The 14,444-nt window shown below is 43.7% G+C and overlaps 1 protein-coding gene across 2 annotated transcripts in view; it reads right to left on the minus strand.

Moving 5' to 3' along the window:
• Positions 1–14,444, minus strand: part of DGKB (diacylglycerol kinase beta) — a 690,045-nt gene that overhangs the window by 528,883 nt on the left and 146,718 nt on the right. For both annotated transcript variants that reach the window (XM_038767652.1, XM_038767643.1), the window contains 4 exons: positions 11,705–11,845; positions 9,621–9,670; positions 9,203–9,277; positions 1,079–1,198 (listed from right to left, as the gene is read on the minus strand). In XM_038767652.1, the coding sequence (XP_038623580.1) occupies positions 1,079–1,198; positions 9,203–9,277; positions 9,621–9,670; positions 11,705–11,845 (386 nt within the window). The remainder of the gene's footprint in view (positions 1–1,078; positions 1,199–9,202; positions 9,278–9,620; positions 9,671–11,704; positions 11,846–14,444) is intronic.

The following is a 14,444-nucleotide window of genomic DNA, read 5'->3' on the forward strand; positions in this document are numbered from 1 at the left end:
TAATCAACAACATCCTACCCTGAACATCCTAGGGGTTGGGGTAGAGAAGCACCATGGAATAGTGGATAGAGCACAGGACTGAGAGTCAGAAGGTCATGGGTTCTAATTCAGGCTCCGCCACCTGTCTGCTGTGTGACCTTGGGTAAGTCTCTTCACTTCTCTGTGCCTCAGTTACCTCATCTGTAAAATGGAGATTAAGACTGTGAGCCCCGTGTGGGACAGGGACTATGTCCAACCCAGTTTGGTTGTATCCACCCCAGCCCTTAGCACAGTGCCTGGCACACAGTAAGTGCTTAATGAATATCATAATAATTATTATTATCAAAGTCCTATGGGATGCAGATCCAGCTGTAATAGCAATGCTAAAGGGAAGGCAAATAGGGTGGGGAAATGAGAGGATATCGGGGAATACTTCATAAAAGAGATAGGATTATAGCTAGACTGTAAGCTTCAAGTCAATGTAGTCAATGTGTCTACCAGCTCTGTTATACTGTATGCTCCTAAATGCTTAGTGTAGTGCTCGCCACGCAGTAAGTGCTCAAAAACTACAATCAGTTGATTTGTATGATTTTAGTTATGCTCTGAAAGATGGGGAAAGTGGTATTCTTAGGCTATAGGTTCTTTACATCTCTTAAATGAGTACAGAAAATATAGGAAAAGAGAAGAGGGATGGCACCAAAAAGGTTATCCTCCAGAAAAACGTGGGTTGTATACTAAAACAAAGGAGAAAGGAGAGATCTCAAAGACCTGGGGGTTTGAATCTGGCAGAGGGAGTGTATTGAAGTTGCATGAAATAGAACAGGTCATATCTATATAACCCAATAGGACACAATCCCTCTAAATTGTAAGCTCGTTGTGGACAGGAAATATGTCTGTCATCTTGTTACGTTGTACTCCCCTAAGTTCTTAGTACAGTGCTCTGCACACAGTAAGCGCTCAATGAATATGACTGACTGAATGACGGCCAAAATCTTGGAGGTGATTAAACCATAGTCACTAAGGTGCCCTTAGTCCAAATACCTCAGAGCACTTTGACTCAACTTTCCAACATTTGGTTATACCAGGACAAGATACGTACGTTTTCTAATCCCAGGAGAACAAGAAGGGGAATTGTGGTCATTCCTCCTTGGATCCATTCTTCCAGAGAGACGGTCCCATCATGATCATAGTCAATCTCTTCCATCATTTCATGCAGTATCTAGAAAAAAAGGCAAGGGAAACAACCTAAAAGTGATTCATAGCATGGTTGTGTCTGCACATGCACAGCGAAATGGATTTCGGAAGAATTAATAAAAACTGTGGTATTTGTTAAGCACTGAATATATAACAAACACTGTACTAAGCACTGGGGTACATACAAAATCATCATGTTAGACATGATCCCTGTCCCACACGAGCTTCACAGTTTGAGTAGGAGGGAGAATAGGTATCCAGTCACCCATTTACAGCTAAAGGAACTGCAGCCCAGAGAAGTGACTTGCCTAAAATCACACAGTGGGCAAGTGGTGGAACCAGGATTAGAACCCGGGTCTTCTGATTACCAGCCCTATATTCTTCCCATTAAGCCAGACTGCTTCTCTAACCCAGTTCAGGCAATCAAAAAAGCAAAAATAAGTAAATATATAAATAAATAAACCCAAAACACTGAGGATAAAGGTAACAAGATTAACAGCTTGGCCTAGTGAAAAGAGTGTGGGCCCAGGAGTCGTAGGTTTGCTAATCCAGTCTGCCGTGTATCTGACCTTGGGTTAATCATCTACCTTCTCTGTGCCTCAGTTCCCTCATCTGGAAAATGGGGATTAAATACCTGTTCTCTCTCCTGCTTAGACTATGAGCCCATGTGGGACTTGATTATATTGTATCATCCCCAGGGTTTAGCACTCCAGACTATACAGTCATTGCAACCAGGGAACACTTCTACCAACTCTGTTATATTGTTATAGCATACTCTCCCAAGCTCTTAGTACAGTGCTCTGCACACAATCAGTGCCTAATGAATATGATTGATTGGTTAGTATAATGTAAGGCACATAGTAAGCGCTTAACGAATACCACTCATTTATACTATTCACTTCTTAGGAGTAGTTTTCATATTAACTGTCCCAAACTGGCCTCAATCATCTATTTCAGATGTGGGTGTTTCAGCGAAAGTATTTGGAGTGGTTAACCTCTCTTCCTCCATTTAATCTGTGTTCCCCTTATTCTCCAGATTAAAGAAGGGGTGAAGAAACTCCAGTGGGAAGTCACCAGGGAGCTAGGGCAGCCGGGGAATCTATTTTGCTCTCATTCACCATGTGGCTCTTTAAACTGGGAGGAAAAGAGGAGTGTTGGGAGAAGAGAACCCTCTTTATTTTATTATTATTATTAATAATAATGATAATAATAATAATAATGGTATTTATTAAGCACTTACTATGTGCAAAGCACTTAATGATGTGCATCTAGCTTTATTTCTATTTGTTCTGACAACTTGACACCTGTCCACATGTTTTGTTTTGTCATCTGTCTCCCCCTTCTAGACTGTGAGCCCGTCGTTGGGTAGGGACCGTCTTTAGATGTTGCCGACCTGGACTTCCCAAGCGCTTAGTACAGTGCTCCGCACACAGTAAGCGCTCAGTAAATGCGATTGAATGAATGAATGAATTCGTTCCCCCATCAAATGATAGTTTATGTGATCTCTGCCCTTGAATGAGATATAATTCCTTCATTCTATTGCTAGTGCTTACTTACTGTGTGCAGAACACTGCACTAGGGAGAGAACACTATAACATTAAACAGACACATTTCCTGCCCACAACGAGCTTACAGTCCAGAGGACAAGCTTAGATTCTACCTCCTTTTACCAGACAAGGCTATGACTAGGATGGGGCCATCAGGGCAACCGTCCCAGATCTCAGACAGAAGTGGTCTCCTCTCCTCCCCCATGGTGCTGGGACCAAATCAGAGCCCAGAACCTTTGATTCCAGGGGTGAGCCTGGGATGGGGTGCAGTTTGAGAGTGAAACGGCTACTTCGAGGAAGGATCCAGCTCTGCCACTTGTCTGCTTGGTGACCTTGGACAAGTCCTGGTTTACCTCATCTGTAAAATGGTGATTAAAACTGTGAACCCAATGTGGGACATGGATTGTGTCCAACCTGATTAGCTTTTATCTACCTCAGAGGTTTGTTCAGTGCCTGGCACGTAGCAAGTGCTCAACAAATGCCATAAATAACCTAAAATAAATAAAATAAGATAAATATCTCTGCTAGAAGTTCTAGTACTCAAACAATGTTCCCCACTCACAGAGATCGATAGCCCCATTATGGGGCACTTGCTCTGAGATTGAGTCCCCTCTAGTGACGATCCCAGCAAGAGATCAGGGACGGGCCTGCCCCCAGCCTGGGCCCCCCTAAACCGATTAATTAATTCATTCATTCATTCAATCATATTTATTGAGTGCTTACTGTATGCAGAGCACTGTACTAAGCACTTGAGAAGTACAAGTTGGCAACATATAGAGATGGTCCCTACCCAGCAATGGGCTCACAGTCTAGAAATAGTCTAGATCTAGATCTAAAAACAGTCTAGATAATAATTGTGGTATTTGTTAAACACTTACTATCTGCCAAGCACCGTACTAAGAGCTGGAGTAGATACAAGCTAATCATCTTGGACACAGTTCATGTCTTATATGAAATTCATGTCTTCTAGACTGTGAGCTCACTGTCGGGTAGGCACCGTCTCTATATGTTGCCAACTTGTACTTCCCAAGAGCTTAGCACAGTGCTCTGCACACAGTAAGTGCTCAATAAATACGATTGATTATATGGGGTTCACAGTCTTAATCCCCATTTTGCAGAGGAGGCAACTAAGGCACAGAGAAATGACGTGACTTGCCCAAGTCTTAATTGCCAGTTGACATTCAGTCGATCAGTCAATCATATTTACTGAGCCCCTACTGTGCACTGAGCACTGTACTAAAGACTTGAAGAGAACAATACAAGAAGTGGGGAAGGTGCTATATTTTATCTTGACTGTGAGCCCGTTCTAGACTGTGAGCCCACTGTGGACAGGGATTGCCTCTCTTTGTTGCTATATTGTACATTCTAAGTGCTTAGTACAGTGCTCTGCACACAGTAAGCGCTCAATAAATACGATTGAATGAATGAATGAAATTGGCAGGCACGTTCCCAGCCCAGAATGAGCTCAGAGTCGAGAAAGGAACACGGACATTAATACAAATAAATAAATTATTCATTCATTCATTCAATCACATTTATTAAGTGCTTACTGTGTGCAGGGCACTGTACTAAGTGCTTGGGAAGTATATTCAGCAACAAATAGAAAAAATCCCTGCCCACAACAGGCTCACAGTTTAGAAGCAGGGAGACAGACTTCAAAACAAGAAAACAGGTATCAGTAGCATTATTATGAATAAAAAGAATTATAGATATATATGCATCATTAATAAAAATAAATAGAATTGTAATTATGAATATAAATTATGGATAGGAACATACATTTTGTAGGGCTGAGAGGGAATGTGAATAAAGAGAGCAAATCAGGGTTTTGCAGAAGGGGGTGGGAAACAGAAAACAAGAGCTTAGTCAGGGAAGGCCTCTTGGAGGAGAAGTGTGTTCATTAAGGCTTTGAAGAGGCAGAGAGTAATTTTCTGTCGGGGACCAAGAAGGAGGATGTTCAAGACCAGAGGCAGGATGCTGGCGAAGCAGCATGGCTCAGTGGAAAGAGCCCGGACTTTGGAGTCAGAGGTCATGGGTTCAAATCCCGGCTCCACCAATTGTCAGCTGGGTGACTTTGAGTGAGTCACTTCACTTCTCTGTGCCTCCGTTACCTCATCTGTGAAATGAGGATGAAGACCGTGAGTCCCCTGTGGGACAACCCGATCACCTTGTAACCTCCCCAGTGCTTAAAACAGTGCTCTGCACATAGTAAGCACTTAATAAATGCCATCATTATTATTATGGCAGTGAGATAGATGCGACTGAGGTACAGTGAGTAGTTTGAAATTAGAGGAGCAAAGTGTGAGGACTGGGTTGGAGTAGGAGAGCAGTGAGGAGAGATAGGAGGAGGCAAGGTGAGAGCTCACCTCCTCCAGGAGGCCTTCCCAGACTGAGCATCCTTTTTCCTCTCCTCCTCCCCATCCCCCCACCCTACCTCCTTCCCCTCCCCATAGCACCTGCATATATGTTTGTACAGATTTATTACTCTATTTTACTTGTACACATTTACTATTCTATTTATTTTGTTAATGATGTGCACCTAGCTTTATTTCTATTTATTCTGATGACTTGACACCTGTCCACATGTTTTGTTTTGTTGTCCGCCTCCCCCTTCTAAACTGTGAGCCCGTTGTTGGGTAGGGACCGTCTCTATATGTTGCCAACTTGTACTTCCCAACCACTTAGTACAGTGCTCTGCACACAGTAAACACTTAATAAATACAATTGAATGAATGAAAAGGTGATTGCTTTTATGCCTGTGGTAAAGAGGAGTTTCCATTCGATGTGGAGGTGGATGGGCAACCACCGTTGGTTCTTGAGGAGTGGGGAAACGTTCAGAAAAATGATCGGCACAGCAGAGTGAAATATGGACTGGAGTGGGGACAGACAGGAGACAGGGAGGTCAGCAAGGACGCTGATACAGTAATCAAGGCGGGATAAGATAAGCACTTGGATTAATGTGGTAGCAGTTTGAATGGACAGGAAAGGGCAGATTTTAGTGATGTTGTGCAGGTTGACCCGACAGGATTTAGTGGTAGGTTGAATATGTGGGTTGAATGATAAAGATGAGTAAAGGATAATGCCAGATTACAGGCTTGTGAGACAGAAAAGATGGTGGTACTGTCTACAGTGCTGGAAAAATCAGGGGGAGGACTGGGTTTGGGTGGAAAGATAAGGAGTTATGTTTTGGACCTGTCACATTTGAGGTGTTGGTGGGCCATCCAAGTAAAGATGTCTGGAAGGGAGAGAGAGAGAGGAGAGAGAGAGAGAGAGAGAGAGAGAGAGAGAGAGAGAGAGAGAGAGAGAGAGAGATAGAGAGAGAGAGAGAGAGAGAGAGAGAGAGAGAGAGAGAGAGAGAGAGAGAGAGAGAGAGAGAGAGAGAGAGAGAGAGAGAGAGAGAGAGAGAGAGAGAGAGAGAGAGAGAGAGAGAGAGAGAGAGAGAGAGAGAGAGAAAGAAGGGTTGGAGATGTAGATTTGGGAATCATATGCAAAGAAGTGGTATTTGAAGCCAGTCCAAGGGAAGGGGGGGAGTTGGAGAATAGAAGGGGGCCTGAACCTTGAGAGACCCCAGTAGTTAGGGGGTGGGAGGCAGAGGAGGAGCCCATGAAAGAGACTGAGAATGAGTGGTCAGAAAGATAGGAGAACCAAGATAGGACAGTGGTAGTGAAGCCAGGAGAAGGGAGTGGTCGACAGTGTCAAAGGCAGCTGAGAAGTCAAAGATGACTAGGATGGAGTAATAATAATAATGGTATTTATTAAGCACTTACTATGTGCAAAGCACTGTTCTAGCTCTGGGGAGGCTACAAGGTAATCAGGTGGTCCCACGTGGGGCTCACATTCTTAATCCCCATTTTACAGATGAGAGAACTGAGGTCCAGAGAAGTGAAGTGACTTACCCCAAGTCACATAGCTAACAATTGGCAGAGCTGGGATTTGAACTCACGACCTCTGACTCCAAAGCCCATGCTCTTTCTACTGAGTCATGCTGCTTCACTAGAGGCCGTTGGATGTGGCATGATGGAGATCATTAACGGATGAGGTAGCTGTGGCAAAAAGAAGTTAAGTGACTTGCCCAAGGTCACAGAGCAGACACGTGGGAGTCAGAGGGCCTGGGTTATAGTCCTGACCCGGCCACTTGTCTGCTGTGTGACCATGGACACGTTACTGGAATTAAGGCTTCCTGAGAAATTGCTCATTACCCTCCCACACTCTGCTGTCTCTCAACATTTGGAAACATCTCCTTTTGATTGTTTGGATCGAGTACAGGAGATCTGATAGCTTTTTCCCCCCCTTTTACAAATGCTCCCCTTTGTAGGAAACACTACCTGGGTCTGGAGTTTAAGAGAAAATTGACTTTCTGATCCAAACAAATTAGAATATACAGCCTTCATTTTTGGCCTTATCCGAGTGATTCCATAAAGTGGTTGTTCAGTCACTAATAACATTTTTGTTCCTCAGTTACCTCATCTGTAAAATGGGGATTGAGATTGTGAGCCCCATGAGGAACATGGACTGTGTCCAACCTAATTTGCCTCTTTCTACCCCAGTGCTTAGTACAATATCAGGCACATAGTAAGCACCTGACAAATACCCTAAAAAGAAAAAAAAATGGTGGAACCAGTATTAGCATCCAGGCCCTTTTGACTCTCAAGCCCCTGCTCTATCCACTAGGCCACACTGCTTCCCTAACCTCTCCTGGAAGCCTGTTCTAGTAATAATAATAGTAATAATAATAATAATAATAACAATAGCATTTGTTAAGTGCTTACTATATGCAAAGGACTGTTCTAAGCACTGGGGAGGATACAAGCTGATCAGGTTGTCCCATGGTGGGGCTTACAGTCTTAATCCTCATTTTACAGATGAGGGAACTGAGGCCCAGAGAAGTGAAGTGACTTGCCCAAGGTCACACAGCTGACAATTTGTGGAGCCGGGATTTGAACCCATGACCTCTGACTCCCAAGCCCATGCTTTTTCCATTGAGCCACGCTGCTTCTCTATAGCATTCTGTCAGTTAAGTTCTCCCAACTAAACCAATTCCTGCTTTGATTCAAACCAGTATTTTTCTTGCTCAACATCAGCAATCAAGGAGAAGCACCTGTTAGTGTTACCCTCAGGCAAAACTCTTTAGGGGCCAACTGACATTTGTGAATTTTCTTTTAGTCTACTTACCTCCAGCCTGAAAAATCCACTGAAGAGCATCTCGGTGCAGTAAACAGCCAACTTCCATTTTGACATGTTGTGATCTCTCCATCAATTGCCAATTGAGACCCATCTACTTAATCCCTCTTTTCTCTGAGAGATAACTCAAGTTCCATTGCCCTCATTCTGATTAGAAGCAAGAAGTATGACCCAGAGAGGGCAAGGGTAAAGCGTGGCCTCGTGGATAAAGCCTGGCCATCTGAGTCAGAAGGATCTGGGTTCTAATCCTAGTTCTGCCACGTCTCCCGGGAGACCATGGCAAGCCACTTAACGTCTCTGCGCCTTAGTTACCTCTTCTGTAAAATGGAGATTAAGACTGTGAGCCCCATGTGGAAGCGCTTAGTACAGTGATCAGCACACAGTAAGCGCTCAATAAATACGATTGAATGAATGAATGAGTGGACAGGGATTGTGTCCAACCTGATGTGCCTGTATTCACCCCAGCGCTTTGTATAGTGTCTGGCACTTAACACATAACAATTATTATTATTATCATTATAATAAGAGAAGCAGCATGGCTCAGTGGAAAGACCACGTGCTTAGGAGTCAGAGGTCATGGGTTCGAATCCCGGCTCCGCCACTTGCCAGCTGTGAAACCCTGGACAAGCCACTTAACTTCTCTGTGCCTTAGTTATCTCATCTGTAAAATGGGGATTAAGACTGCGAGCCCCATGTGGGACAACCTGATCACCTTGTAACCCCCAGCACTTAGAACAATGCTTTGCACATAGTGAGCGCTTAACAATTGTCATTATTATTATTATTATTACCATTATCATTAAAGCCCAAGCAAAATCACTTTAGAACAGGGGTCAGTCACCTCTTTGCATGGAAGAGCTAAAAAAATGAAATATTTAAACAGTTTGTGCCTACAGAGACATTCTTACAATTTAAACTCACAAAAATGCAGCCTACTTCTTTTTGTACTTAATAGTTTTCAACACCTTGCCCCTCATCACAACTCAATACTCACATCCCTGGATGATAAGCTCCTTGAGCACAGGGATGGAGTCTGTGAGTTAGTATCCTCTCCCAAGTGCTTAGAACAGTGCAGGGAATGTGACTGTTATATTATTACACGGCACCCTCCCAAGCGCTTAGTATAGCGCTCTGTTCAGAGTAAGTGTTCAATAGATACAATTGGCTGATTGACTACATACAGTGAACACTCAGTCTGTTCCATTAATTTGTTTCCAAGAAGATCCCAAGCCCTATGACATATCCCTGGTCTAAATGGAGAGAGAGAGAACTCCTTCAGAAACTGGTTTTTGAATGCTTACCGGACTGAGTTCAGTGACATCCCATTCTAAGTATTCTGCAACGTGCATCATCTGACTGATGATATTTTCCAGCTCCTAGAGAGAGTCGGAAGAAGGCAAAGATATCTCAGTGCTGCCCTCATACTATATGATGATCATTTAAACTTAGTTCTGATTAGGTAAAACCGCTCATCTGTTGTCAATTAAGCTCCCAATTCTGATATGGCCTGTAAATTAATCCTAAGTAAAACACTATTGTAAACACCCACAAATAACCACCGAGTTCTTGGTGGGACACATTAGCTCTAAACTGCCACACAACTGATTTTATATACTCTCCGTCACCAAATAATGGAATAATACTAATACTGCTTTTAAAAAATATGTCTGTTTGGAATCTTTTGTAGAGGATCCTGAAACTGTGAAAGAAGAAAATTACCGAGCTGTCCAAGAAGCCGTTTCCATCCGTGTCGTACAGGCGGAACATAACTGCAAGGGAAAAGAGGTTTCATGAGAAGATTAGGGTGGAAAAATGAGAGATCATGCCACATTTCAGTCAGAAATGTTCAGAGTTCTTTCCAGTTGAAAACCTATATTGAAAATCCTCATTTAGCGAGCACATCACATCGTTTAGACTGTGAGCCCACTGCTGGGTAGGGACTGTCTTTATATGTTGCCAACTTGTACTTCCCAAGCGCTTAGAACAGTGCTCTGGACACAGTAAGCGCTCAATAAATACGATTGATGATGATCACAACTAAGCTCTCTTGTGACCCATATACTGTATATATATATATATATATATATATATATATATATATATAATGTGTGTGTATATATATATATGTATATATATATACACATCATATATTTATCTTTCTTCATGTGTTTGTCACCAACCATGTCCCCACCTCTATTCTCAGATTGAGGCCCCTTTGGGCGATGCGGACGATGCCCATATCCCCTTTGTGTATTTCTTTGCCAGGCACTTTGTACAGTGCTTTACATATAGTAAGTTCTTAATTAATGCTATTCTTACTACTTCAACACCAATGGGATCAGAAATCAACCAGTGTCATTTACCGAGTACCTATGGTTTCCGGAACCGTTTTTGATCCACAATAAGCACTTAACAATAGTCTTTGAATGTCTGTCTCTCTCACCAACCTGCAAGCTCGTTATGGGCAGGAAACGTGCCAGTTAAATCTGTTGTTATGCTACTCTCCCAAGCTCTTAGCACAGTGCTCTGCACATAGTAAGCTCTCAAGAAATGCAAGGATTTAGGAAATACCGTAATATAAATCTGCTAAAACAGAAAACCGTTGTGACGTACATTATTTGCGATTTTCCACTAGAGGGAGACCATTCACTAGACTTTCACTTCAGGCCATTTAAATTCAACTTTAAATAACACCGAATCGGTGTTCCTTGAAAAGTCGGCTATATGCTAGAAAATCTCAAGCTTTGTCATAGTCTACTTGTTGTTAGGGGATTTTGTGTGCTTGTGCATGTGTGTTGGGGAGGTGAACGTCAAGCTCCTCGCTTTACCGAATGAGAGAGGACCCTTATTCCTCCCAAGAGCGTTGTTTTGGAGGAGGCATTGTAGATAGGCCTTTGGTGGGATAGGAAATCACTGGTCAAGGTGAGAAGCCATCAGAAGACTCCTGGTTACCAAGAATACATTGCTCTTGCAAATCACCCAGCTCCTCACTAGATTGTAAACTCCTGGTGTGCAGGAACCGTGTCTACCCACTCTGTTGTAGTGTACTCTCCCCCAAGCACTTAGTACAGTGCTCTGCACACAGTAAGCACTTGCTAAATATCACTGATTGACCACCGATTGATTGATGCGTCTGCCTGGCAGGGATCCCACCAGATTTTCGTCATCACACGTCAACCCTCGGGCCTGGAATGCCCTCCCCCTGCCCATTCGCCAAGCTAGCTCTCTTCCTCCCTTCAAGGCCCTACTGAGAGCTCACCTCCTCCAGGAGGCCTTCCCAGACTGAGCCCCTTCCTTCCTCTCCCTCTCGTCCCCCTCTCCATCCCCCCCATCTTACCTCCTTCCCTTCCCCACAGCACCTGTATATATGTATATATGTTTGTACATATTTATTACTCTATTTATTTATTTATCTATTTTACTTGTACATATCTATTCTATTTATTTTATTTTGTTAGTATGTTTGGTTTTGTTCTCTGTCTCCCCCTTTTAGACTGTGAGCCCACTGCTGGGTAGGGACTGTCCCTATGTGTTGCCAACTTGTACTTCCCAAGCACTTAGTACAGTGCTCTGCACACAGTAAGCGCTCAATAAATACGATTGATGATGATTTTCCCACTGTGGATGCAACTGGACAACTGGGAGGGTCGTTTCCACAGAGGCATATCAGTGTCCCAAGAAAAGATCGATTCCCTTGGTACTGCCCTATGGGAAACTCTGCTTTGAAACAGAAGAACCCGAATGCTTAAGTTTCCAACTCATTTCCCCAGCTCCTCCATGGAGAAATCCAACAGGGTCCGTACACTCTAGCTTGTCCTCGGGTCTTCCCCTCTCCAGCAGAGACAGATAGCACACTATGTCTTTCAGCTGGATGACTTCTGGCAACTGTAGATTGGCAGGAGAGGTGTGAGGAGAAGGGATGGCACTTTTATTCATCCGTAGGCCTGGAGATAAAGCACACGGTTTACATATTAGTTAGGGGAGCTACACGGCGTAATCGAGTAACGGGTCTGGGAATCGGAAGGTCCTGGGTCCTAATCCTGGCTCTGCCGCTTGTCTGCAGTGTGACCTTGGGCATGTCACTTTACTCCTCTGGGCCTCAGTTAGTTCATCCGTAAAATGGGGGTTGAGATGGTGAGCCCCACGTGGGCCAGGGACTGTGTCCAACTCCATTTGCTTGTATCCACCTCAGTGCTTACTACAGTGCCTGCTACATAGTAAACTCTTTAAAAATATCATCATCATATTTATATTAGAGGAGCACTTTGGAAGTCAACCCATTGATCCCATTTTAGCTTAGGCCTGTAGAAACATCTAGCTAAAACAGTTTTCTTAAAGGGTTCAGTCTTCCAGGAAAACATGTCACTGTACTTTACCTGGAAAATGTGAATTAAAGAGGACACCTCAACGGAAAAGGCAATTAGCTCTCTCCATCTTATCTTCACTCTTCTCCCACTACAGGCCAGCTCACACACGTTGCTCCTGTAACACCACACTCCCTGCCATTGTTTCTCTCATTGTTAGACCCCTTTCTCACCCCCTTCTTCCTGCCTGGAAATGCTTACCACTCTCTACCTGACAGGTCGCCACTCTTCCTATCTTCAAAGCCCTATTTAAATCATATCTCCCCCAGAAAGCCTTCTCTGACTCAGCTGTCATATCCCCATCCTATTTTCCCACCTATACACTGAACCCCAATTCCCAGCCATGTATGTACTACCCCCCCCACCCCCGAAAAGCCCCCTACACCCCCTCTCTAGACTGTACTCTCACTATGGAAATGTGTCTTTTTATTGTTGCATTGTACTCTCCCAAGCGCTTAGTACAATGCTTTACTCACAGTAAATGCTCAGTAAACATGATTGAATGAATCCCTTATGCTTGGTTGTTTTCCTTATCTGCAGTTGTATTTTCATATCTCTCTTCCCCACTATTCATTCATTGTATCATATTTATTCATTCATTCATTCATTCAATCATATTTATTGAGCACTTACTGTGTGCAGAGAACTATACTAAGCACTTGGGAAGTACAAGCTGGCAACATATAGAGACAGTCCCTACCCAAGAACGGGCTCACAGTCTAGAAGGGGAATCATGATGGCATTTGTTAATGTGCTGGGTGTGGGGGTATATAAGGTAATCAGGTTGCCCCATGTGGGGCTCACGTGGGGCAACCCCATCATTTTACAGATGAGGGAACTGAGGCACAGAGAAGTTAAGTGACATGCCCGAAGTCACACAGCAGACAAGTGGTAGAGCCAGGATTAGAACACATGACCTCTGACTTCCAAGACCGTGCTCTTTCCACTGAGCCATGCTGCTATTTATTGAGTGCTTACTGTGCATAGCACTGTACTAAATGCTTAGGAGAATATGCTGTAACAATAAACAGACATGGTCCCTGCCCACAGCGATCTTACAGTCTAGAGGGGGAGAAGACTGTAAACTCTCTGAGGGCAGGGATTGTAATATATTCTCCCAATAACAACAATAGTAACTGTGGCATTTGTTAAGTACTTACCGTGGGTCAAGCACTGTTCTAAGAAGACTTAATACAGTTTTCTGCACGCAGTAAGCATTCAGTAAATTCCATTTATTGATTAAACATCTCATGAGCCCCTTCCACCCCAATGCATTTTTTATGCTTCCCATCAGGTTATCTTTGAAAAGACTTCTCAAACTCATTGAATGTGCTTTATACTTCACCCTTTTCTTTCCTTGGAACAACCACCTCACAACTTTGGTCTTATGTTTCAATTTCTCAGCATCCAACTTTAGACTGTAAGTATGTTATGGACAAGGAATATATCTGTTTATTGTAATGCTGTACTCTCTCAAATGCTTAGTACAATACTCTGAGCACAATAAAGTTTCTCTCCAGTTATTGGCCCATCTCCCTCCTACCTTCTAGACTATGAGCCTGCTGTTGGGTGGGGACCGTCTCTATATGTTGCCAACTTGTACTTTCCAAGTGCTTAGTACAGTGCTCTGCACACAGTAAGCGCTTAATAAATACGATTGAATGAATGAATTCCTCTCCAAACTCCTTGAGAGAGTTCTCTACATCCACTTTCTCAAGTTCCTTTCCTCCAATTCTGTCCTGGACTCCCTCCAATCTGGCTTCCCTCCCCTTAACTCCACAGAAACGGTCCTCTCAGAGGTCACCAGTGATCTCCTTCTTGCCAAATCCAACAGCCTCCACTCCATCCTAATCCTCCCCAACCTCTCAGCTGCCTTCAACACAGTGGACCACCCCCTTCGCCTGGAAACGTTATCTAACCTCGGCTTTGCTGATTCTCCTCTTATCTCTCTGGCCATTCATTCTCAGTCTCCTTTGTGGGCTCCTCCTCTGTGCCTGTGCCCCCTCCACAAATGTGGAGGTCCCTCAAGGTTCAGTTCTGGGTCCCCATCTATTCTCCATGTACACTGGCTCCCTTGGAGAACTCAGTCACTCCCTTGCCCTCACTCTCTCTCCCTCACTCTCTCCTCCCCCCCCCACCACACCAGTCTTGCTTTTCCTCTTGCCTTCAAGACATCTCT

Source organism: Tachyglossus aculeatus, chromosome 2 (genome assembly GCF_015852505.1).
Source record: "Tachyglossus aculeatus isolate mTacAcu1 chromosome 2, mTacAcu1.pri, whole genome shotgun sequence".
NCBI classification, from domain to species: domain Eukaryota; kingdom Metazoa; phylum Chordata; class Mammalia; order Monotremata; family Tachyglossidae; genus Tachyglossus; species Tachyglossus aculeatus.